At 38.0% G+C, this 27,614-nt stretch overlaps 1 protein-coding gene across 13 annotated transcripts in view; it reads right to left on the bottom strand.

Annotated features, from left to right (window-relative positions):
* EML5 (EMAP like 5) overlaps positions 1-27,614 on the bottom strand; it is a 154,284-nt gene that overhangs the window by 58,773 nt on the left and 67,897 nt on the right. For 12 of the 13 annotated variants that reach the window (XR_008687285.2, XM_088839397.1, XM_055436542.2 and 9 more), the window contains 11 exons: positions 24,253-24,420; positions 23,484-23,590; positions 22,873-22,991; positions 20,890-21,076; positions 17,951-18,056; positions 14,365-14,458; positions 13,312-13,412; positions 8,799-9,001; positions 8,072-8,183; positions 6,635-6,762; positions 3,083-3,224 (listed from right to left, as the gene is read on the bottom strand). Coding sequence is in view for 12 of the 13 variants with exons in the window: in XM_088839397.1 (XP_088695523.1) it covers positions 3,083-3,224; positions 6,635-6,762; positions 8,072-8,183; positions 8,799-9,001; positions 13,312-13,412; positions 14,365-14,458; positions 17,951-18,056; positions 20,890-21,076; positions 22,873-22,991; positions 23,484-23,590; positions 24,253-24,420 (1,467 nt within the window). In the remaining variant the exon portion in view is untranslated. The remainder of the gene's footprint in view (positions 1-3,082; positions 3,225-6,634; positions 6,763-8,071; positions 8,184-8,798; positions 9,002-13,311; positions 13,413-14,364; positions 14,459-17,950; positions 18,057-20,889; positions 21,077-22,872; positions 22,992-23,483; positions 23,591-24,252; positions 24,421-27,614) is intronic. The other variant, XM_055436544.2, reaches the window with a different exon arrangement.

The raw sequence follows: 27,614 nt of genomic DNA, 5'->3' as shown, positions 1-27,614 counted from the left end.
ACATACATGCACAATGTTATTAAGCCTCAAAACTATAGAAAATGTAAAAGAGAACAATGAAAACCATTGAAATAATAACTCTGAGTCAAGAACTCCAGAAGCAGTTAAATTAGCATTCAAGAAGGAGAGTAAAAAAATCAAAACATGTTCAGACTAGTAGTATACCAAGGGTAGGGCAGCGGTAACAGTTCACAATGGTAATATAATGCCAATCAAAAATTTAAAAACAACAATGAAAAGCTGAATAAAACTGATTTGCTTTTAAAGAACTGCAGTATCAGTGATAGAATATTTCTGTTAGAACAGACCATTCCCAGTGCCCTATTCTTATACACTACTGGTTCATTCAGAGGAAGATGAGAGAATTTCCAACAAATCTTCATTATGGAAATTCTGAAATTGTATTTTAGAAGAAAATGACAAAAGAAAATGTTTGAGATACAAGAAAAAAATGTGAACAAAGAAATGCATATGCATAGATAAATCTAAGTATCACTGACTGCATGAAATGATAATAATGTCCACTTGAAGGGAGGCTTAAAAAAAAACAGAGATCCTCAAAAAAGTTAAAAATAGAACATCATATGATCCAGTAATTACACTCGTGGGTATTTATCTAAAGAAAACAAAAACACTAACTCAAAAGATATATTAAACCCCTATGTTCACTGCAGCATTATTTATAACAACCAAGGTACAGAAACAACTTAAGAGTCCATGAACGCATTAAAGTGAAAGAAGTGAAGTTGTTCAGTCGTGTCCAACTCTTTGCGACCCCATGGACTGTATAGCCTACCCGGCTCCTCCGTCCATGGAATTTCCAGGCCAGAGTACTGGAGTGGGTTGCCATTTCCTTCTCCAGGAGATCTTCCCAAGCCACGGATGGAACCTGGGTCTCCCGCATTGCAGACAGACGCTGTACCGTCTGAACCTCCAGTGATTAAAGGATAAAGAAACTGTGGAACTGTGGTGTAGATGTGTCTGTATGTACACACATGTACATGTGTGTATATGTAGATGTGTCTGTACATACACACATGTACATGTGTGTATATGTAGATGTGTCTGTACGTACACACATGTACATGTGTGTATATGTAGATGTGTCTGTACGTACACACATGTACATGTGTATACATGCACGCACACTGACAGTACTCAGTCAGTAAAAAGAGTGAACGCTTGCCATTTGCAACAACATGGATGGACCTTGAGGGCCTTATGCCAGGTGAACTAAATCAGACACAGGAAGGCAAAAACTATACCCCACTCACACACACAATCAAAGAAGAAAAGCTCAGAGAGACAGAGAACAGACCAGGCTGCCAGTGGTGGGGGTGGGGAGACTGGGTAAAACGGGTAAAGGGAGTCAAACGGTGTAAACTTCCAGCTACAAAGAAAGTAAGTCACGGAAGTGTCACGGACAGCATGGTGACTACAGTTAGTAATACTGCCTTGCATATCTGGAAGCTTCTGAGAAAACAGGTCTTAAAAGTGCTCATCATAATAAAAAAATGTTTAAGTATGTGTAGTGATGTTATGGTGATTATTTAACAACATTTACAAACACTGGATCAATATGTTGTACACCTGAAACCAAGGTAAAGCTCTACGTCAATTATATCTCAGTTTAAAAAAAGAAAGAAAATCTGACAAGTAAGTGTGTTCTGAATTTGACTGGTCAGGACATCCAATGGACTTGGAAAGGAAAGAATTTTTTGACACAGTGGTTTTCTATGCACAAAGATGTGATTGTGGTTTTAGACTCTAACTATAAACTGTTCACATTGAAAGTTCATGTATAAAACCACTGGCAATTCTCACTAATTTCTGAGAAAAATAAAGAAATACAATATGTGCAGGCATGTGCATACACACATGCCAGAGAATGAAAATGCTAGCGATCAATAATGAAAAGAAAAAGGGGTAGGGGGAAGGACATGACTGGAGTTCTAGTGTTCCACAGACTGTGATTAACTTCAGATTTTTAGTTAGGCACACCGGACAATAGCACTAGGAAGAGAACTGACTCTCTTAAGTCAATCAGTTCAGTCGCTCAGTCGTGTCCAGCTCTTTGCGACCCCATGAATCACAGCACGGCAGGCCTCCCTGTCCATCACCAACTCCCGGAGTTCACTCAAACTCATGTCCATCAAGTCGGTGATGCCATACAGCCATCTCATTCTCTGTCGTCCCCTTCTCCTTCCGCCCCCAACCTTTCCTAGCATCAGAGACTTTTCCAGTGAGTCAACTCGTCACATGAAGGAGGTAAAAATAAATCAGCTGAATGAATTACAAGTTACCTAATTTCAATTTGGTTCTTATATTGCTAGGTAATTCTTTCCTTTATCTGTGTACTCTGTCATATTTCTTAGTCACAGTTCCCAACTTTTCCAGCTAGAGCTCCTCCTAAAATGTCCCCATGCGACAAATAATATTCTCTACCACTTTACCAAGAAATCTGAAGCTCATCTAGCCTAACAGTAAAAATCTTGCTCCAACAATTGAACTCTTCGTTGTTCTATATTGACAGGATATCCTACAAATGTACTCAATTCTGTTTCATTCTAAAATATCCTTCTCTAGGGACTTCCCTGGAAGTTCAGCGGTTCAGAGTCCCTGTTTCCAGTGCAGAGGTTCCAGGCTTGATCCCTGGTCAGGGAATCCCTGATCCCTAAGATCCCACATGCCATGCAACATAGCCAAAAATAACAATAAAACAAAATAAAATAAAACATCCTCCTCTCAACTCTGCTACCCCCTTTTAAGTTAAGGCTTTCTTAGTTTCTGATTCTAAATTACATATAATCTATAGTCATAAAGGACAGACGTTTCTGTTTTCCTCCTATCTTCTTTTTTCCAAAATGATATGGAAAACTGCCTCAGGATAGGCATGAGCAGGGAAGGTCCCATAAAGCAAAGACTGGGTATAACTAATTTTCTTTATATGCCATTATGAGCAAGCAGATACAGAACAAACATTTAAAGTATTTTTTTATATATTTAGTATAGCTTTCTTACATTTGTGAGGGTTAGAAAACTGTGACAATTTAATCTACGCTCAAGTCTGTGAGGCACTTACCTTTTTTAAGTTTTCGGACGGCCAACATACAATGACTAGGAGAAAGATCCCATATTCTCAAGGTCCTATCATCACTTACAGTAGCACAGATGGGCAGATAAGGATGTGTAGCCAAACCCCACACCTCTCCTTCCATGTGTCCCTGTAAAGAAAACAGCTAAGATCATTTTACCCTAAAGATACTTGTATTTAGAAGAAAAATAAAAGCATTCAATAATATATGATAATGATAGGATAATGAATAACAACTCTAGTAAAACTTCTCTCTCTTTGGAATATACCTTCAAATGTCTTTGTAACAACTTTATCTTCAGAGTTACTATATAGTCAAGTTAGTATTGAAATTAGCTTCAAAATCTTATGTATGGTGGTGGTTTAGTTGCTAAGTTGTGTCCGACTCTTGCAACCCCATGGACTGTAGCTGCCAGGATCCTCTGTCCATGGGATTCTCCAGGCAAGAACACTGGAGTGGGTTGCCATTCCCTGCTCCATGTAACATGTATAGGGTAGAGAAAATAGGAGCTGGCTGCCCAGGAACGCTAACGACTGCGTAGGTGAGGGACTTCCTGCGACAGAGCAAGCAGTACTGCATACTGGCACACCAGTGAAACTGATGGAAACTGCTTTTTAAAATTAAGTCTCTGGAAATGGTTTCAAGGAAATAAAGGAAGTAGCATTACCTAAGAAAACCTGCTAAACTTCAGCAAGAACAATGTGGAGTTTGATGTATCTGAGCTGAGACGCACTCTCGTCCTCCCTACTCACTGACACGGACGCTCCACACCAGACTGATAGAACTGAGAACAAGGGCGCGCTCTCGCGGGGACCCTCCTTCCACACAGGGCAGCTGTCCGCGTCCTCCACCTGCTCCTGGCTCCCTGTTACTCAGGCTAAACTCCCGCGATCGCAGCTGAGAGGTACAAGCCCCCTCTCACTCCCGGTTCTGAGATGGAAGCTCCACCTCAGGCGCAGTGGCCGGTGAGAACACTGGGGCCTCAAAGTCAACCCACGAAGGGCGGAGGCTACTGCTTCCTCCACACGAGTGGGCGCTCACATCTAAAGCAAAGGACGTTCAGAAAAACAGAAGCATTCCACTGTTTTCACCCTCAACTCCAGAGCCCTGGATCAGAAATTTTTCCTGAAGGGAGAAGCAAGTCATAACACAGCATCCAGCTTCTTCTCAAAGGAACTGACTTCATTTACTACAGTGTGGAAAAGCTGAAGACTGAGGGTGCTCTCAAAAACAACAGAGGTTGTGATGAAAGGAAACTGGGAAACAGGCGAGACTCCCTGGACATGGCTAAACTGAAGTTGAGGAGAAACAGGAAAATCTCATAGATGGGAAGAGACTGATTAAATTCAGAACAAATCTGGATGCTTCTTCCCTAAAATCAGAAACAAGACAACGATGTTCACTCTCATTACTTTTGTTCAACATAGCACTGGCAATTCCAGGCAGGATAATTAGGTAAGAAAAATAAATAACAGGCATCTAGATTGGAATGACATAATCTTATACAGTATGCAGAAAATCCTAAAAAAATTACCAAAAAAACTCTTAGAATATATGAAGTTATTTAAATAAAATACATACATGTACACTGAAAACTAAATAACATTGCTGAAAACAGTTTAAAAAGATCTAACTAAATGGAGAGATCCATGTTCATGGATCAGAAGATTTAACATTCTTAAGAGGCACTAGTCCACAAACTGATTCACAGAACACTGCCGCTACAAACATGGTTGAACGTGGGTTTTTGGTACATATAGGAATGCACTTCTGTGGTGGACATATATTCCCACACTTTAAATTACTGTAGTTTTATATTATCTTTATTTCTAGCATGGAAAGTTTCCCCAGAAGACTTTTTGACTACTTTTAAATAGTTTCTCTTCTAGATGATTAAAAAAAATCTTTCCAGCATTTGTGAAAAATCTCATTAGGATTTGGATTAGGATCACACTTCACTATTTACTTATCACACTAATTATTTACTCTTTACTTATAAGTCTCTTATGTCTTTAGTAAAATTGTATAACTTTCTTAATACAGGTTTTGCATTTTTTAACCATCCTTATTTCTGCAATTTTATTATGCAATTTTCTTTGTGAGTACCATTTTTGTATCATATATTTTAGCTGGTCATTGCTGATATGTAGAAATACTATTGACTTTTACATGCTGATTTTGCATAAATGCTTAAGGACTTAATTAGTTACAGTAATTTTTCAGTTTATTCTCTTGTTCAAGGCATAAGGTTATAACATCTTACAATACTGACATCCATCCAGTGTCATCCATTTGTTTTCTAATACATATATCTTTTATGTTTTGTTTTACTGGATTGGCTCAGACCTCACACACAATGTTGGAAAATAATGGTGAGACCTGGTATCCTTGTCTTGTTTCTGACATTTAGGAGACATTAGATATTTGAAATCTTTAACTCTATAATAAATATTAGAAAACAGTAAGATGTCATTTATGACATCTAAAAATCTCTTCTTACAATTATGAAACCATCTGTATTTTTGAACAAGCCCATATATGGATTCATCTGTAAAAGTGTATCTGTGTAAATATTTTCCCATAGACCATAAATATTTAAACACCATGACTCCAACATCTTTTTACTTTAAAGGAATATCATGTGACTGAAATTAAAGAGTAAGACATGAGATTTCACAGGTTATCTAACATACAATGTTTCGCTCTTTGCTTACAAATTCTCCTTGTTACATTAGGACAGTCTGTTAACATTAAAGCACAGTGTTTTCATCTACACGTGCTCTTTGGTGACAACAGGAATAAAGTAGGGGCTGGAAGAAATCAGTCTGCATTAAGAAAGAACACAAGTCTTTTTCAGGGTAAAAGACAAAACTCAAAGGGTGTTACTATACACAGTTGCATGAGGGCAATTTCCCATTAGGGAAGATCCTACCTCACCTGCTTTGCCTTACAGTATCAAAACCTATAACAAATATAGGAAATGTAAACTGAAAAATTAATATAGCATTCCTGATAGAAATGTTAAGGATTAGCTAATTCTGCTATTTCATTTTATATTTCTACCACACAAAGTTTGTACTTCTGGATTTTCAAAATTATTAACATATTTTCACTCATAAATGTTTTCAGGAGTAAAATTTTGGCACACATTCAGTTTTTGCTTTTCTAAGTTAGAAACTTGAGAAAGAATGAACTAAAGAGTTTCACAGCAAAATAACTGCCTTAGGTTCAACAAATATATTTCAAAGAAATAAAATAAAAAATAAATGGACTGGGTTAAATTAACTACAACTAGCTTTTCTTTCTACTGGTTTTGTAATAAATTACTGAAAATACTGGTAATTATTCCACATGATAATGTGCATATTATTTACTGATACTACTCATTTAGCTATAATTAAATTTAATTTTTTTCAAATATTAATAAGTATTTCCCTAAATAATTTAACAGTATTTTTCACCATTGTCAGCTTTTGGCTCTTATGTATTGAACTGACTGTATTCAAAGGGGGAAAAAACACATTAACATTTAAAATTACCTGGACCAGAAGTGTTATTGGGCCACTTTTATCCACTTCTAGTATTTCACCATTCTTTGTGCCAACTAAAATATGACCATGTCCTAATGATATGGCACGTATAGATGGGTTATCTTCCAAGAGAAGACCTAAAATGTTAAATGGAGATGTTCTTCTAGGTATGAAGTTAATATAATACAAGGATGTATATACTGCCAATGATGCTATTTTGACAATGCAAATCATGTTACAAGGTTGCTTTCTCCTGTATCTTAAATATTCTAATAAACATATCACATTTTCCTCAATCATTCAATTTACTAATCTCAAAAGTGAGAACCACTTACATACTATGATCCTATTATTATGTATTATCCCAGATCCCCTACTACCGGTCTGACAACTGTTTCTTTTCCTTTTATATTTGCTCCTCACCCACCTCCTGCCCCTCTTAGAGCACGTACAATATTCTGGTTCACAATTTTAATTCAAATCGACTTAAGATTAATTCATTTATGTTTACTGTGCCCTAGGCAGGCTTCAGAGATATACTGGTAAACGTGACAGAGCCAAGTGCCTGCCCTCACAGAGCATACAATGAGGAAAACAGATCCTGTGTGAGGAACACATTGAAAAGGGAACAAAAGGGAATTAACCTTTTTTGAGATGGGAGGGGATGGGAGTGTAAGGAATCATTCTAGAAGAAACAGTGTTTGAGATCTGAACAGCGAGTATGTGTGCGTGTGTGCTGTCACCTCCGACTCTTCACAACCCCATGGACTCCTCTGGACCGCAGGCTCCTCTGTCCACGGGATTTCCCAAGCAAGAATACTGGAGTGGGTTGCCATTTCCTTCTCCAGGGGATCTTCCTGACCCAGGGATTGAACGCGTGTCTCTTGTGTCTCCTGCACTGGCAGGCGCATTCTTTGCCACTGTGTCACCTGGGAAGCCCCCAAAATGGTATATCGTCAGGTAACTGGAGGAAGCGGGAGGGTGGGGAAAGGGGAAGTTCTAGGACAAATGAAAGCAGATAGACAGGCCGGGAGGTCAAAGACAGAACGCTGCAGTGCCTTGATGCACTATGAGAGCAGGGAAAGGAAGCGTGAGAGAGGGTGGGTCAACTAAACTCTATGGTGAAACAAAAGGCAGAGTTTGAAAGCCAATCCCCGACTAGTGATAAATGTGACACTCACATGGCGATTTTCTTTGAAAAATAACAAATGTTAAAAACAACCGTCTTGTATTTGCTTACATTTTACTATGTGTATCACTGAGAATAGATTTTGAAAGGACAGCCATGATTCTGGGATGCAGGTGAGTAGCTTCTCTTTTTAATACTGAATGCTGATGCATGTTTAGTAAAGAAGGAAAACTGCACCCCATGTGCTCCACCTCAGTGATCACCATGTTAATGAGCAATTAATCTTTTTTCCTACAAATCCTCAAATCTCAAATCACCTTTAGATCCTGGGGCCAAAGCAGCTCTTTTTATAGCATAGGTCTTGAGACATCTTTCAAAGGAGTCATCCCAAAGAGCGACTACCCCATCTTTCCCTCCAGTTACGAACCCCTATGAAAGTGAAAGGTTTAATTACGTTAATAAAAGTCTAAGTATTTTTAGAATACTCATCTTCCTTTATAATGAAAAACTCTAGAGAAAACAAAATTTACGGCCAAAAATTATAGCGTGTAAAAAACAAACAGAGTCCATTACATTTTTTAAACATTAACATGGAACCTGCAAAAATATTTACAGTGACACAAAACCTTTTACTTTTAGGCTAGGCCTTTAAAAGCAGCTTCCAGTCTGGAACCATAAAGTAGCTCTACCACCTTTACCTGGAGGCTTCATAATTCCATCTTTTAAAAAGAAGGGACAGTAATAGTAGCTACCTCATATAAACAACATATAAAACACTTAATTTTGGTGACAACATATAAAACACTTAAACAATTTTCGACACACAGTAAGTGATTAATAAATACTATTAATAAGTTAAAAATTTTTTTAACAGCAGACATATTCTATTCTGGGTTCAGGAGTTTGAACCGAGACCTTATTTTCGGTCAGGATCATTACTGGGTGGCTCAGCTAAGTAGAAAGGTGGTGCTCTTGTACTTGTGACAATGTTTTGCATGCCATGGTCAAACTATGTTCAATTCAGAATTTACTGAAGGGACTTACTTTTTCCAATGCATGCATACTGAACACTGGTCCATCATGTGCTTTAACTGTCTTTACAAGAAAGATGTCTCGCCAGATACACACGTCCCCTGTGGATGTCCCAGAAAAAGCCACCTCTTCAGTCCATCCATACACTGCACACATCATTGTGTCATTTTTCCCCAGTGTGCCTACGTAGCCTTTTCTTCCAATCAATCCTCCCCCTGGTTCATAAAAAATATTATGAAAGTACCACTTTCAAAACATGTAAAATACAAAGTCATAAAATTTCTTCTTTGCTGTTTTTCTTATTTAAAGAGAAAGACACATAACAGTAAGGGGAAAAAGAAAAATACATGTCTCTCAATCAGTGACCTGGACAACATCTTGCTTGGCTGAGGCAGCCATACCCATGGGTGCACGAGGTCATAGCTTTTGGATAAACAAAAACATATACTAAAAGTCAGTTCAAATCCATCTTTCGATTACTTTTTGAGAAAATTATATATCACAGAGTTAATATAAAAAGTAATACAAAATGCAACAAACTCTTCTATATCCATTATCAACTTACACAAAACTACTACAACAACCAAAATGTACACTAATCGCATCTCCCTTCTTCACCCTTCCTACTATTCCGAATGTGATGATGACTATTCTCATACATTCCCTTGCACATATTGTACTACTTACTTATGAATTCTTAGGTAACATATCTTTTTTCATGTTTAAAACTTTCCCTAAATATCATCCTATGTCTTCTTTTGAAACCTACTCTTTTTACCAACGATTTGCAATGGAGGTTTACTCCTAGAAACCTCATTTTCATAACTATATAGCATTCTATCATAACATTTTATATTCCATATAACATTTTCCTATCAATGGGGACTGAATAAAGCTGTTTCCAAGATTTGGATATTGAAAACAATGCTGCTCTAAACATTCTTGCAAGGGCCTTTTCTATAAAAGTGTAAGAGATTCTCTAGGATCGCTTAGGAATGATCACAGAGTATCTGCAAAAAAGTAGCATAGAGATGAGAGCTATTATCTCTGTCGCCAAGCTGTCCTCTAAAGTTGATATAACAATGTATAGTCCCATTAATGGTGAAAAGAGTTCCTGTGCCTTCTCTCCTTTCAAGGAACACTTGGTCCTTACTGGTCATTCATTACCTATTGATATGTTCTCCCCATTTTTCCAAACGAACTCATTATTCAATCACTTATTCAAGAAATATATATGGGCTTCCCTAGTAGGTCAGTCAGTAAAACATCTGCCTGCAGTGCAGGAGACCTAGGTTCGATCCCTGGGTCAGGAAGATCCCCTGAAGAAGGAAATGGCAACCCACTCCAGTACTTTTGCCTGGAAAATCCTATGGACAAAGGAGCCTGGTGGGCTACAATCCATGAGGTCACAAGAGTTGGACATGACTTCACAACTAATCCACCACCACAATGTATATATATAATGAATTCATTTGGAAAAATGGGCAGAACCTATCAATAGGTAATGAATGACCAATAAAAGCTCATTAATAATTAGAGAAATACAGATTAAAATCACCATAAACTTTAATTGGTATTTTACACCGTCCATTCTTGCCCAGGAGCTCTTCGCCATTACTGGACTCTACGGTGTTATCTCAACTGCAGAGGACAGTCTGGCAACAGCAGTACGGTAAGCACTGTAAGGGTTTAACTTTTATTCTAAATGAGATGAGAAACACTCGGGGAGTGGAATGACAAGACTCTGCGTATCACTTATTACCAGATTCATTCGGATTTCTGTGTTAAGGGTAATCTGAATAGCGGCAGGATGAAAAGAATTAGGCTATATGGATCATCTGGGCAAATGGTAACGGTGGCACGGGCCTGTGGCAGCACAGAAAATGGTGAAAAGCAATCATATTCCAAATGTATTTGAAAGATTGTCTTCTCTTAACACAGCAGCCAGAATTTTGAGCACACTTGCAAGGGCAGTTAAAGTCAAGTGGTCAGGGGGAGAAAACAGATTAGACTTCTCTCAAAAGAAGGGGAAGATAAAGAGGAAATTTAAAGTGTAAATAGGGACTTCCCTGGTGGTCCAGTGGTTAAGACTCTGCACTCCCAATGCAGGCGGCCCGGGTACCATCCCTGGTCAGGGAACTAGAGCCCTTAGGCTGCAACTAAGATCTGGCACAGCCACATAAATTAAAAAACAAACACACAAACACAAACAGTGTATGAAGTGTAAATAACTATTTGGACATGCCTTCGTATGTAGATTAGAAGAGAAGTTGATTAGCAACTGGAGGGTAGAGCTGAAAGAGGGCTCCTGTTTTACTTAAGATGGAGCAATTGCACCACGTGTGCATGCTGAAGGGAAAGAGCAGAGAGGGAAGCTGATGGTACGGGAGAGAAAGCGAAGGAGAGCTGGAGCCATGGCCTTGAATGGTGAGAGGCAGGTTCTGGTGCGCAAGCGGGAGGGACTGGCTTTCACTAGAGCACACTTGTCCACTCAGGGCAGGGCCAGCAAACTATGGGCTGTAGGGCGAATCCTGCCACCACCTGCTTTTGAATGATGCCCAGGGGAGCACAGCTGAAGGGACAACATCTGTCCTGCTCTGCTCCCCGAGCCTGCCTCCCTAGCTTTTGCCTGCCAACTAGCAACTGCCATGGCCTGAGCGGGTCCCCATGCGTGAGCTGAGAACTTGACTACGGCAACAGCTGGGCCCTTAGCAGTGAAACCACAGTCCCAGAACTGCCTTGCCTCTGGCCATCTGCCCAACCTGAGAAGGCAGTGCTCTCCAGAAGAAGACGCACAGGAATCACTGTCGCCAGGGCAGGGTGAGGCTGGCCGTAGTCCCTCCAGCCCAACCTGCCAGTCCTGTTCGCCACCAGTCTTGCAGGGAACGTCTCTAGTTGACGGCAACTTGGTATAAACTGGGTAAGAAAACACACCTGGGTAGGAGTTTTCTCTCTTGTCCTGTAAGTTCCTACATCATATTCTTGATTTTTGTCTCTGGGTCTGCAAAGCCTGAAATATTTACTAATTTGGCCAATTATAGTATTTTCCACCTCTGCTTTAGATGATCATTACTGAGTTTCCTGACACACACAGCATAGAATGTCCGTACTGTACAAGCTCATGTCATCGCTGCATTTAAAAATTTCCAGTGACTCCTGGCCCCACCAGCCATGGAAGACAGTTCAAGCTCCTTAGAGTAAACTTCTCTAAGACTGTGTCTGGGACAGGAGGTAAGAGGCCCTTTCAGTCTCAGTCCTAAGTTATCTTTAACTTCGTGTACATAAAGCTATGCATGAAGAAGATAGTCAGATGGCATTTATTCAGATTACTAAAGTGGTTACTTATTTCCCAGCTGACTAGTGAACTCTGACTCAGAACCTGAAAAGTGAGAAATGCTGAAATGCACCAAAATCTTAACATCGATCCTTTCCTGGTTCAGTTTCAGGTCTACTTTACGTCTAATCAAAATTAAGGAAAAAACATACTCAATTCAAAGTCTTTTCAGTTTAAATATATGCTTTCTTTAAGTCTCTTATTTCCAACAAATTTATAGTTTAATTTTTTTCAATACAGAAATAATAAGCATTACTTGCCTTGCTGGGTATTTTTAATTCCAAGTTACTAAGATACTCAAAAAGTTTTGTTTAAACATATGGGAATGAAAATTACAAATGTGAAAATACTTTTCACTTTGCAAATGTATTAATAGAACACTGTCATACAGTGAATTTGTGATAAAGTATTAAATTCAAATCTGAAAATTGACTCATGTTCAAAGTAGTTAACAATTTGAAAGCTAATTCAACCTGGGAAATGTCTTCACCAAGCCTATTCTTTCCTAACCTATGCTTCACTCATCTCTATAACTTCACATTTTATCCGAAAAGTTTAAGTGTACTGAGACTTTGTCAAATTGCTGGAACTTATAAGTACACTATATGATTTGGAAAAGAGACTTTTTAATTTTAAAATGTGAACTTCTACTGTCAGTAATTTATTAAATTATTAAGGCAATAAAACACTCTACTTCTATATCATTTTATAGCACATAAACAATTTTGAGAAAATTTTTCATTTTCAGTTAGGACTACAAAACATGTCTTTAACAGAAGAAGGAAGTCCGGACTTCACTTGATTAATTTCATAAATTACATTTTTTTGCAAATATGAACACTATATCAGTGCAGCCAATAAATGATGATAAAATGTTTGTTTAAAACGTATCAAGAAAACTGTGGATTGTTTTTTAAAAATAAACTTTTCATTTTGGATCATTTTAGATTTTCACAGAAGATGCGAAGATAACACAAAGCGTCCTCATACACTTCTCACCCACCCAGTTTCCCATAACATTAACACCTTAATATACTGTAGACTACTTGTCAAAACTGAAAAACCAACATGTTGATACGTTACTACTGACTGAACTCCAGACTTCAATACCACATTGCACTTAATCAAATCACTTTCAAAAGTAACAGTCATTTAAAATTTCAAAGGAACAAAACAGAAGCACTTCCTTACCTGCTCTACGCCAAAATTTCATGTGTTTAATTCCAGCTGTAATTAATTTATCAGGCACGTATGGGTTCATTTTTACAACAAAAATCTTATCTTTACTTCCTCTGAAATAAATACAGAAATGTTTTAACGCTAAAGATAAATTTCTCCTGTAATAACTTTTTGCCTAGTCCATACGCTATCTTGATTACTCCATTACTAAATGCTTGGTCCATCAGGTTTGGGCTATGTAATCATGCTTTTGTACATTTGTTATTCTGTCATTATTTTAATTTATTAACTCTTCTCAACAGAATCTTAAAAGGTAGGAACAGTGAGAACTGAACTTATTTTGGATAGCATCTACTATAGTACTGTGTAGACAGAATGTCACTTGTGGAATAAATGAGTTAAAGAAAAATTTTAATAGTACTCAGTTATAGCTTAATATAATTTTTACAAAGTGCTCTTAAACTATCTTTTATCTGGGTACTGTTTATATAATGTGAGAAAAGCATTTATCTATATTTTAAAAATGCTTTATGTATCTCTTTAGGGAACTCGAAGTTAAAAAATACTCTCGGACACTGCTGACTATTTCCTCCTTTAAAGCAATTGTTAATATTTTTAATATTACAGAAATAATAATACTTACTGTAGAAATTTAGGAAATGAAAACTACAACAGAAAATATGGCTTCTTTGTGATATGTGTATATGTATCTCCTTTCACTCAAATACATGAGCATTTTATCATGTTTTCAAATGACTATAGAATAGCTTATCTTACAGTGAAATTCACTCTATCGACCTATAAGTGGACATTTTAGATAATAGCTACTTCCAATATCATATTATAGTTACACTAATAAGTGTGTTCACAAAGGATAAACCTACAAATGAATTCTGAAATAATCTTTTTACCACAATTACACTATTTATTCAATGGTAATAAAGGCAGCAGCAATTAAAGATGTTACAAGTTTACTTGATTTCAAAACTGTTATAATTTTAAAAAATTTAAGTCCAAAGGAATTTCAGTCTTTTGCCAATGTGATAATCAAGTTTCTTTCCCTACCTTGCTATTGAAAGTTTCTCTCCTTTCTTCCAGTCCCACAGCACAACAGTGTGGCTATCATCTATTCCAACTGAAGCCAAACGTTTCCCATCCGCTATGAAAATTAATCAGAGAAACAAACTGACCATTAACATTCAGAAGATAAAAAACAGTACATATTCTGTCACCACAGTGCCATATTTAAAATTTCATAAAATAATGTTAAATGGTAGGCATGCATATAGCTGGGCTTTCCTGGTGGTTCAGTAGTAAAGAATCCACCTGCCAATGCAGGAAACTTGGGTTTAATCCCTAGGTTGGGAAGACACCCCTGCAGGAGGAAATAGCAACCTCCTCCAACATTCTTGCCAAGGAAATCCCATGGACAGAGGAGACTGGTGGGCTGCAGTCCATGGGGTCACATGTTGGTCACAACTTAGCGACTAGACAACAATGCACATAGCTGTGGAAACAGCAGAATCCATAGGGGAAGGAGGGTTTCTCAGGGCATCTATCTGTTGACGGTTTCATCTGACCTCATTCATCTCAGCCTGGGAGAGGGGAAAGGAGGAAGATAAGAAAAGTGGGGAAAAGATACTTAAAAGATGAGAAGGAAAGAGAAAACTAAGAAAGAAGTGATACACACCAATGAGATTCACCATAGGAACTCTACTGTGATAAAAGGAGCCATAGGGGTCATAAAAAGTTAGTCAAGTGAGACAGGTATAGGCTGCACCTTCCCACACAGCTCAGCCAGTTAAGGATCCGCCTCTGATGCAGGAGGCCCGGGTTTGATCCCTGGGTCGGGAAGATCCCCTGGAGAAGGAAATAGCAACCCACTCCATTGTTCTTGCCGGTAGTCCATGGGGTTGCAAGAGTTGGACATGACTTAGTGACTAAACCACCACCACAACTACATATTGCCATTAATATGACTGTTGTGAAAAAAATTACTGTAGTGATGATCAATTATTTTAGTTGTTATTGCTATCAAGTAACAAGTAATGGATATTAGACAAGTGATCGAGCTAAGTCAGTCACACTGGCAGGTGTGCATGTGTTTAGAAGTTGGAAAGAGTCAATCTGTAACAAAATGTTTGCCACTCTGCCATACTTTTTGCAAACCTTAATTGGTTTGTTATCACTACCAGTTGTATTTTTCTCACTGACTCCCCTATCATTCAGTTTCCTGACTTTTGGCAGATATGTATAGGTGTAAATACATTCCCTCCCAAACTCTACTATGAATAAGTCACCATCTCTTCAGACAGAGCAGAAGAAAGCACAAATTTACTGTTTCTTATGCTCAAACTACCGCACAACTGCACTCATCTCACACGCTAGTAAAGTCATGCTCAAAATTCTCCAAACCAGGCTTCAGCAATATGTGAACCGTGAACTTCCAGATGTTCAAGCTGGTTTTAGAAAAGGCAGAGGCACCAGAGATCAAACTGCCAACATCCGCTGCATCACGGAGAAAGCAAGAGAGTTCCAGAAAAACATCTATTTCTGCTTCATTGACTATGCCAAAGCCTTTGACTGTGTGGATCACAATAAACTGTGGAAAATTCTTCAAGAGATGGGAATCCCAGACCACCTGATCTACCTCTTGAGAAACCTGTATACAGGTCAGAAAGCAACAGTTAGAATTGGACATGGAACAACAGACTGGTTCCAAATAGGAAAAGGAGTACGTCAAGGTTGTATACTGTCACCCTGCTTGTTTAACTTATAGGCAGAGTACATCATGAGGAACACTGGGCTGGAAGAAGCACAAGCTGGAATCAAGATTGCCAGGAGAAATATCAATAACCTCAGATATGCAGATGACACTACCCTTATGGCAGAAAGTGAAGAGGAACTAAAGAGCCTCTTGATGAACGTGAAAGAGGAGAGTGAAAAGGTTGGCTTGAAGCTCAACATTCAGAAAACAAAGATCATGGCATCTGGTCCCATCACTTCATGGGATATAGATGGGGAAACAGTGGAAACAGTGTCAGACTTTATTCTTTTGGGCTCCAAAATCAGTGTGGATGCTGATGGCAGCCATGAAATTAAGACACTTACTCCTTGGAAGGAAGGTTATGACCAACCTAGATAGCATATTAAAAAGCAGAGATATTACTTTGCCAACCAAGGTCCGTCTAGTGAAGGCTATGGTTTTTCCCGTGGTCATGTATGGATGTGAGAGTTGGACTGTGAAGAAAGCTGATCGCCGAAGAATTGATGCTTTTGAACTGTGGTGTTGGAGAAGACTCTTGAGTCCCTCTACTGCAAGGAGATCCAACCAGTCCATTCTAAAGGAGATCAGTCCTGGGTGTTCATTGGAAGGACTGATGCTAAAGCTGAAACTGCAATACTTTGGCCGCCTCATGCGACGAGTTGACTCACTGGAAAAGACTGATGCTGGGAGGGATTGGGGGTGGGAGGAGACAGGGACGACAGAGAATGAGATGGCTGGATGGCATCACCGACTTGATGGACATGAGTTTGAGTGAACTCCGGGAGCTAGTGATGGACAGGGAGGCCTGGCGTGCTGTGATTCATGGGGTCGCAAAGAGTCGGACACAACTGAGCGACTGAACTGAACTGAACTGAATATAAAATTCTCTGTTAAAGGTATTTCGTCCCTCTTTCCCTACTGGTGTGCTGCAGTCCATGGTGTTGCAAAGAGTTGGATACGACTGAGGGACTGAACTGACCCCTCTTTCCCATCAATACCCTAGCCTTCATTGTAGACCTAGGTGTAGTTGTTAAACGTTTATATATGTAGCAAAGACTTAACTTTGAGATCTAAAGTTATTCTCCTAAGACAGATTAGAACTGTCACTTCAAATAAATGTTATAAAACAAGTATTTTAGTTTTCATCGCTTTCTTTCTTAGCTTTCACCCTGGTGGCAGTGGTAGTCGCTAAGTCATGTCTGACTATGTGAGCCCATGGACTGTAGCCCGCCAGGCTCCTCTGTCCATGGGATTCTCCAGGCAAGAATCCTGGAGTGGGCTGCCATTTCCTCCTCCAGGGGGTCTTTCCGACCCAGGGATCAAACCTGGGCCTCCTGCACTGCAGGCAGACTCTTAACCAACTAAGTTATGAGGGAAGCCCTGCTTTCACCCTAAACATTTTCAAAGTTCACTCTGTGACTGCAAAACATTAAGGGAGATCAGGGTTTGCCCAAGTGGGACACATATACCACTAGCGGTATCTGAGATGTTTTCAGAGGTCATGCAGACAAACATCTTTTAACAAAAACATCTTTATAATAATGGGTATTAAAATTACACTCATTAAATTATAAACCAGTGGCAAACCCACACTTTCATAGTCTTGATAGGCTAGGACCACAGTATACACACTTGATAATTGGTCTTTTTTTAAAAATGCCAACCAGAAAACTTTATTCCCTATTGAAAGCTCCAGTGGCCTCTCACACATTTAGAATGAAGTTCACATCCTAGGTCCTTCACGATGTGATCCCTCTGCCTTCTTGATAGTCTCTTATGAAAGGCATTTTTAAATGACAAGTTTAGGCAACACTGATTAAGACAAAAATACTGTCTACTGCCTCTGAATTTTGATCATTCTTACTGAGAGAGAAATTCCCTTACCTGAGAAATCAACAGCACAGACACCATATTGGTGGTAGCCCTTTAATATCGACAATGGTTTAATGGTTTCCGTGTCCCATATGTGAATTGAGGGATCCCTACCTACCTAAAATAGAAAGAATGATAAAAGTCATTTTATGCAATTAAACCATTTTCATATATACAAAAGGAAATAAAACAAGATATTTTGTAACTTGTCATATTTGCTATAGATATCAAGTAAAAATATAAAGCTTATGTGACCCACACTTTTCCCACAGGCTTGTTGGAGCGCTAATGAGACTAGGCTCAGTGTTTACAGGGATGCTCCAGAACTCCCGGAGCAGCTTCCAGCGGCAGCGGCAGCAGCCTAGTGCGTGCAGCGCGCACCGAGACACTCAGGCAGATTTCGCAGACTCTTCGGGAAAACCAGAGCTTTTCTGCTAAAATAAAGACCTCTGGTAATATGTGCTTAATGAGGATGAAAGGCTGTAGAGAAAATCTTCATGGAAATTATGTTACTTGTCCTGGGCCTTCAAAATGTGTAGGTCTTGGACATAAAGAGAAGGAAGCAAGCACATTCCAGGCTAAGATAATGGTACAAACAAAGATGCAGAGAGGTTAAAGCACCAAGCAGGTTACCAGGACTTAAATTTGGACTCAAGTAATCACTTCCTCTATACAGATTAAGATATATTACATAATAACTTTGTCTATAAAGGCAACTCCTGAAATAATAAGGCTGCCAATTATCACTGATTTTGAGGTTAGTTTTCTATAAATATATAACAAAAAACAATACTGTGATCAGCAAACATTTCAGTAAGTTATTAAACGCTTTCCTCTGTCCTGACATTTCTCTACAGATCTACTATTTTCTATATAAGCTGGAATTCTAAATCACCATTTTGAGTTACTTCTGGTTTAGGTTTCTCCCAGATGATATGAATTGCTTATGTTAATGGCAGAGGTTGCCATTCCCTTCTCCAGGGGAATCTTCCCAACCCAGGGATCGAACCCAGGTCTCCTGCACTGCAGACAGGTTCTTTACCACCTGAGCCACCAGGGAAACCTGGTCTTTTTGTTAGAGTCCCAGCTAAAAGTCTAGGATAGGAAGAGATAAGGTTTTCCTCCCATACATTGGTTATCCAGGGATATCCTGTGGGCATCCTGACTTTTAATTTAATTTGGCCCAGATTCCCTACAATGTCAGAATCATGGTAGTGAACGACCAGTTTTTACAGTCTTACTGCAGGAGTATCAGAATAACGTCCAAACTCCCTCCTACAGCACACCGGTGATCTTGCTACACACAGCAGGTACATAACTGTGAGGAGGAGCCCTGACATAAACTAACAGTGAAGGTAACGGCGCCCCTGAGGCCCCTGCTAACCCGTTTAATTAGTTCTTCCACTAAAGTCCACCAAGAACTCTAAGATTTGCATGTTAGATTGCTCACAGTTATTTAAAGAAGCTATGTTTTGTTTTTTTCTTTTTCTCTTCTGCTCCACTGTTATACAACATAACAGAAAACCTTCCCCAACCTCCCCTCTGTCAGGTAAACTATTAAGTTCAAATGGCATCATCTCTATGAGGGTTTCCCATTCCACTAGGCGTGATTAATCAGTCCTTTACTATATTTCAAGAGGGCTTTGTACACATTTCTACCACAGCGGTTCTCAGCAGGGTGGTGACTTCTGCCCTCCAAACGTTGTCTGGAGATATTTTTGTTTGTGACTGGCATCTACTGCACAGTGGTCAGAGATGCTGCCGAACACTGTACAATGCACAGGATTCCACTGAGCTCAAAAATCCAATTATTTTTACAACAAAAATTTATCTGGCCCCAAATGCAAAAAGTGCGAAGGTAAGAAGCCCCGATCTATACTTCTGACCTTGCATCACAAATTTTTTGTGTGTTTGCCTTCCTTCACAGAGTATGAATGTTTTACCATGGCAAGAAGATGTTCTATTTATATTCCCAGAGATGTTCCTGGCACACAACACAGTCCCTCTGAGTGTTTTTGAAGGAACAGAAGAAAAGGGGAAGAAAGGAGGAAGGAAAGGAAGGGGAGACATAACAGTGAGGGGAGATGCAGACACAGGGAGGGAGGCGGGGGAAAGAAGGGGTTTTCTCACTTCTCAAGGGAGCACCTGGGTGGCGCAAGCTGCCTGCCCCCGCCCTCAGTGTATCCCAAAGGCACCCTGAACCCAGTTTTCAAAGCCAGACAGACTGAGGATGTTTGGTTTTCACCACTTATGAGCTGAGAGATCTTTGAGAAAATCATGCATTTTCCTTAAACCTAAAATTCTTCATTTATAAGCTGGGGGAAATAGTGTCACTCTCATATAGGTGAGGTGAGAATAAAGCAAATATACATTAAGAAATCAGTAACGTGCTTACACAGAGTAAAGTGCTTAAACAGTGAGAATTTACAGGTATACCCCTTCCTTTCCTTCTCTAAGAATAAACACATAAAGAGGTATATCAGTTATGACTTCTCTGTGTTTTCTACCCTGGTAAACCTGAACATGTTACTATCATGATAGAAAAAAACACAGTCGTCCTATTTGTTACAGAACATTTTTTAGATAATTAAAAAACCAGACTTCTTAACTTCATGTTTTTTATAATGTTTACTCACAAATTAAAAAAATATATATTATTCTGACAGAAAGAAGTGAAGCCAGAGCTCACAGTTCAAACTTCAAATTATAACAACTTCAAATTATAATAATAAGTAAAACAATAAAACTCTAAGGAAAACTATAGAATTTTATAGTTTAGAAATAATATAGAAAACAAAAGAATTTTCATTTGTAATATGAAAATAAAATCCCATTGTAAAGAATTCATTTCCAAGAATACAAAAGGAAAAAAATGGACTAATCTAACTTTAAACCCAAACAAAGGTCTGACCTATCTAATCTGTTATCACATGGTCTTTCAAGGGACCTACCTGGCCTGTTGCCACGTAGTCTCTCAAAGGATGAAGAGCCAAGCAGAGAATGTCATCATCGTGGCCCAGGTAAAATCGCTGCGTGTTCTGCTGTCGATTATAAATGACACCCACGGCTGCCACATGGTACACAATCTCACCAATTTGGGTGTAAAACAGATTACTGCGACAGTCATAACCTCTGTAACTAAATACAGAAAATATGTCATATGACACTAACTGTGGTCTTTCACTGGTAAATACAGACTATACAGAGGATGTTCAATTTTCAGTTTTACAAGACATTGATAATTAAAAAAAAATACAAATATCTCAGATCCCAAAACTTTTGTGAACTGCTCTGATTTCAGGCAGCTAAATCCAAGTTACAATACTCAGTGAAATAAAGTACAGAAAAGTGTATATTGTACATTACTATTTGCATAAATATAAATACTAAATTCAAATATTATAAAGCAAAAAGTTGCCTGTTTACAAGTGAAAGGGTATAGAAAAGAATGTAATTTGTATTATACATAAATATTTCTGAAATTAAGTAAAAATAATTCCCTTTGGGTAAGGCGGAATGATAGCTGGGAGGGCAGATATAGGGAGAAGATCTTCAGAGTGTATCCTTTTATACACATTGTTGACCCATGAAAATATATATATATAAACAAAAATAAGTCTAAACTACAACGTAAAAATAATATATACGTCCAGAAAAAAGTAGCCAGGTCCTCTAAAAATGACCAATATAATTCCATTTATAGGAACTTGATTTGCACTTCAAAGAAACCCAATTCATAAAACCTAAGTGCAGAGAAATACTGCCTGTGGTAGTCATCTGCAGTAACATGGATGGAGCTAGAGACCGCCGTACTGAGAGAGGCAAGTCAGAGAGAGGAAGACAAATGCCGCACTATCACTCATGTGTGCGGTCTTCAAACACGGCACACGTGAGCGTACTCACAAGACAGAGCAGAGTCACAGACGCAGAAATATGTGCGGTCTTCAAACACGGCACACGTGAGCGTACTCACAAGACAGAGCAGAGTCACAGACGCAGAAATATGTGCAGTCTTCAAACACGGCACATGTGAGCGTACCCACAAGACAGAGCAGAGTCACAGACGCAGAAAACAAACTGATGTTACCGGGGGGAAACTGAGGGGAGGGATAAACTGAGAGATGGGGACTGACATACACACAATACTATACGTACAACAGATAACTGATAAGGACACACCGCACAACAGGGGGAACACTATCCCATACTCTACCATGGCCTACAGGGGAAAAGAAGCTAAACAGAGAAGATACGTGTACATGGACAACTGATTCAGTTTGCTGCACACCTGAAACTAACACAGTTCAAAGCAACACACTGCAACAAAACAAACAAAACCCCAAATGCCTCCACTGGAGGGAAAACGCTTTTACTAAATAAATCTGTTTTCAAATTCTTAAAAACATTATAAGACACGTAAGAAGATTACTAGGTGAAGGGAAGGAAAGAGTTGGATTGGAGACTCTGGTGTCCCAGGATGAAATGTGAGCCCTGGGTTGCCAGATGTTCTAAGAGAATCCTTAACTTTATTGAAATTAAGACATGAAGGCCAAATTGCTTAGGCTAAAACAAGCCACAATATCATTCCAAATTAGACATATTTAGGGGAAATGATAATCTCTTATATTTCACTTATTTTTTCTTGCTTTAAGATAGATCAATTTCTTATAAACACTAAATTTTCACAAGACAAATTAATTTTTTATTCAATAAATTCTTATATAGTGCTTCTTACATGCCAGACAGCACTCTGAGTCACCACAAGTACTGACTCACTCACTCCTCACCAGAACCCTGTGAAGTAAAGCACTGTTATCTCCGTTTTACAGACGGTGACACAGAAACACAGAGGTTAAGTGACCTGCTCAAACTCACACAGCTAGTAAATGTGAACCGAAATTCAAACACATAAATGAAAAGGAGTTGTTTTGTACCCGTGAACAAAGTGTAATCGAATACTATTTCCTGGAGCCCGCTCTCTTCTTTTAGAAGTACCACTTTTTTGTTTCTCTTTGTATTGTTCTTTAAGCTGAGGTAGATCTTCTTTGTAAACCTTTAAATAATGTACATAAGTAGAAATATTCTTAGAATATAAATTAATAAAGGTGTTGATTCCTAACGTAACTTCAGACATTGTGGTAACTATGATCTCTGAACTTTTAATAACTGTCTTAAATCGGAAGGTTCTTTATGAAATTTACTTCCTTGGAAAGACAAACTAATTTACATTTTCTAAGTATCACACTGACAGATACAAATTCAGTTTCTGTGAAATTTTTATACTTCGTAAGAGAACATTTTAAAGGAGACCAATGTAAGTGTACTGTGACAAAAAGCACATATATTATATAATAAAACACAATACAGGCACAGTTACTATATCAAGCACTTTGTATAAAATTTTATACAACTATACTTTAACTCTTGAAGAGGGAAACAGCCATACATTTCTTGGAAACTTACAAACCATGAAAGATAACAATAGATGAGTAAACAAGAAGCAAGAAATTTTTTCAGGAAAAGCTCATGTGGTAATAAAAATTACCTGCCGACGGTAAGTGAGCTGGGTCTCTTGCTCAATTTCAGAATCCAGTTCTGGAACATCAGACAGGTCTGAATCTGATTCATCACTATTAGAGTCTGCAAGACTTTCTGTAATTTATAAAAATGCATCATTACTTGTTTAAGTAAGATTCAAAACAGCACAAAAAAATTAAGGATTGCGAGCTGACTGTGCCAACTGACATGGAGACAAGCCATAAAACAATCAAATGAAATTCCCTATGAAGTGACACAGATGTCCGTAAACTGCACTACATAGTATCTTCCTCTCCACTCACTGCAAACTCAACAGTTCCTTTAAATCCCTTCACTGGCTCCCCAATGACCGCTACACCAAATTTAAACATCAGTGCAAATATAAGTAAATATAACCTATAATTAACATGAAAAACAGCTAGAAAAAACTATATGTAAGAGAGGAACTGACATTAGATCATTTTTCTTGTCAAAAAAAAACACCAAATATGAAACCTAGATACCCATCTCCCAGAGACTATATTAAATGTTTGCTTTATTAATGTATGTTTTTCACTCGTCAGATAGATTAAAATGTAACCAAAGTACTTTGTCGTCCAAGCTCTGTGACATTTGACTTTAAACATATAGACTTAAGATTTTAATTTAAAATTTCCATTAATAATAATCTATACTGTTAACATAAGGCTAGTGTACATTTCAACAGTAAAATTATTTGGGAGTTGCATGAAGAGTTCTTTGGCAGGAAAATTGTTTAGGCAGTGTGTGCCACTCACCTTGGGGTGCTATGTGAAGAGCGTCCTTTAGTTTTCTTTCAGGAATAAATTTCCACTGAAAGACAGAGTGATCTGCTCCACCGATAGAAATAACCCACTGATAATCATGCGACCATCTGACATTAGTTACATGAGCTGAATGGCCAATATATTTTTTAAACTTGGCCCCTATAACAAAAATATACCTTTAAATTGACGAACAAATGCCAATACACACAAAAGCCAATATAAACAACAATTTCTATACCTGAACCAGTGCATCCTACTTCTGTTACCTTAGTTACGATCAAAGGGGAAAAATATTAATTCAAAAATTCAGTGAACAAATAATGAGTGTATATGAATGGGTAGAAATCTTTGCTCTACTGATTGTGAATCTATTGATTCACAATATAATTAGGTAAGAATCACAAGGGTTGTGAGGCATTATCTTATTGCTTTAAGAAATGCCTGCAGCAACAAGAGTTTTCATTTCACAATGTTTTCATATTAGGATATTTGAATGTTTTGGTCTGAGGCCTTCAGTCTTAAGTGACATTGACCAATCTAATTTTGCCCCACTATTCTCAGCCCTAGCTGAGGAATATCCTATTAAAGCTTAAGTCATCCACAAAATACACAGAAAAAGGACTATACACCAAAACCAAATGGGATTTATGCCAGGAATGCAAGGTTGGTTTAGTATACCAAAATCAATGTAATATACCATACTAACCAAAATAAAAAATGTCCAGTTGTCCTAACAACTGTCTTTTATAGTCATTTTTTAAACCTATATATTTTGCATAATGTCTTTCAATGTGAGTTTGTCTGCTGTTTCTTCATGATTAGATTCAGATGTGATTTTTGCACAGACAATGATGTGTCCTTTTGGATACATCATTTCAAGGGGAACAACTCTATCATTAGTGATATTAAGTAGCAGCATTTGGAAACAGATTTCTCCAATTGTAAAGGAATTGTTTAATTTTCTGGCTAATGTTTTTAAAAATCCGTGTGATGATGGGAACCATTTTTGTGATTCTAAGGTTCAGAATATATTTTCTATATTCTGCTTAGATAATCCTGATATTTGGCAACATGCCTATGTCCCTGTGAGAGTACAGTAAACAGAATAATGTTTGACTTCATTTTGATAATGTTTTAAAAGCTTTATATGAAGTTATATAAGGTCTGTATTTCGGTATGACAAAGATCCATCAATTATAAACTTCAGAAAATCTTTCACCTTGGTCATGAAATTAGGGATAGCCATCTTAATCAAAGAATAAAAGTTTTAACCAAAACTATATAAATTACAATTTACTTCTACCCAAAAGAAATGCTATTATTTCAGGAATCAATTTTTTATGTAGCTTAAAAGAAGTCAGTAACCTTCTAGATAGGTAACTTGCCACAATTCACTCCACAAAGTTTGGTAAGTTAAGACTGAGTCCCATCCTTCTTATATGAGAATGCATTATTTGCCTGTCAAGAGGACTTTGGTTATTACTTCCATTGATGGGGCCCTTCACATACTCATGGGCACCAGAGAGTTCTAAACAGTAAAGCCAAAAATTTTAGCAAATAAATTCCAAGTTTTTAAAATGTACTAATTTTGTTATGTTTAGAGCAAATGAAGAAGAGTTATTTGAGCACCTATTCTATTTAACTGTATTGGGTTAACAGCTCCAAGAAAGGTACAGGTAATCCTATAAGGCTTTCCAAGTTATTTTCTCTGTGACTTTTCTAAGATCAATTCCTCTGGAAGAACCAAGGCAATTCAACAAGAAAGCTATGGAATAAGTCTAAGAGAAGCCAGCTATTTCTAATCAAAGTGACTTTATTAATGACTACTCAATAACCAATACTGTTTAACTATGATAAACAGTTTATCTTAAAAGTAAACCCATGATATCCTATCTTTTAAGAAGTGACCCTGACTCACCAAGACCAATCACGTCCTCTTATATGCTTCCAGAATTCCCAGTGATTACCCCATGTGATTATATTTATGACACTAAAATACAATAGTCTATTTACTTGTTAACTCTTCTGATAAACTATAAGCTCTTTGAGGACAGGATGGTATCTAATTTATCATACATCTCTAATGCCTGACCCATGGCAAATGTTCATTAGGTATTTGAGAAAAGAGAAAGAAAGGAAAATAAAAAGATCCTATTTTCCCTCACTCTGCCTATACACTTGAACTGAAACTCTAGATTTAGAGGACACAAGAAGAGTACTGAGAGGGCATGAACTCCAACCCTTATGAGTCATTAAAGGGGACAAAAAGTCTGATGTAAAGAATATTAGAGTTGAAATCAAAAGACCAGAGTTTGAGCATTATCTTGATGACTTAAAAGGACAGGAGCTTGAGAACATCACTTGACCTCTCTTAGACTACATTTCTATTTTAGTATAAATTGGATTAGAAGCTCTCAAAGGCCCTTCATTATTAATACCGATCTATGATAAGAAATGATAAAAGAATAGTTAAGACCTAAACAGTATGTCCTCAATTAGGACTAATGTCTCAGAGAAAAGATTTACCAAGAAAAGTGAGAATGGTTATAGAAGCGTTCATAATTTAAATGAGAAGAGAATGATAATCCTTGATGAGGATAAAGCAATATACGGCAATATTTATGTTTCAGTGGTCTCATTTCTTGTCTCATTTATTTGGGGCGTATTTTAACACAAAGTTAACACAAGCTAAATCTCTTCATTAAATTGTAGTAATGTGACAGAAGATTTTTCCCATTTAACAGTGTTTTGATGACCTTAAAACTTCTAGATGTAAAATATAGGAGAATATCTTTTTTAGCTCTAGTAAAAAGGCAGAGGAACCAGAGATCAAATTGCCAAATCTGCTGGATCATCGAAAAAGCAAGAGTTCCAGAAAAACATCTATTTCTGCTTCATTGACTATGCCAAAGCCTTTGACTGTGTGGATCACAATAAACTGTGGAAAATTCTGAAAGAGATGGGAATATCAGACCACCTAACCAGCCTCTTGAGAAACCTGTATGCAGGTCAGTAAGCACCAGTTAGAACTGGACATGGAACAACAGACTGGTTCCAAATAGGAAAAGGAGTACGTCAGGGCTGTATATTGTCACCCTGCTTATTTAACTTATATGCCAAGTACATCATGAGAAATGCTGGCCTGGAAGAAGACAAGCTGCAATTAAGATTGCCAGGAGAAATATCAATAACCTCGGATATGCAGATGACACCACCCTTATGGCAGAAAGTGAAGAAGAACTAAAGAGCCTCATGAAAGTGAAAGAGGAGAGTGAAAAGTTGGCTTAAAGCTCAACATTCAGAAAACGAAGATCATGGCATCCGATCCTGTCACTTCATGGCAAATAGATGGG

This window comes from Moschus berezovskii, chromosome 9, assembly GCF_049115385.1.
Source record: "Moschus berezovskii isolate FMDL1 chromosome 9, NW_MosBer_1.0, whole genome shotgun sequence".
Lineage (NCBI taxonomy): Eukaryota > Metazoa > Chordata > Mammalia > Artiodactyla > Moschidae > Moschus > Moschus berezovskii.
Note: the sequence above shows the minus strand (reverse complement) of the source record. Positions and strands in the feature narration are given on the sequence as shown.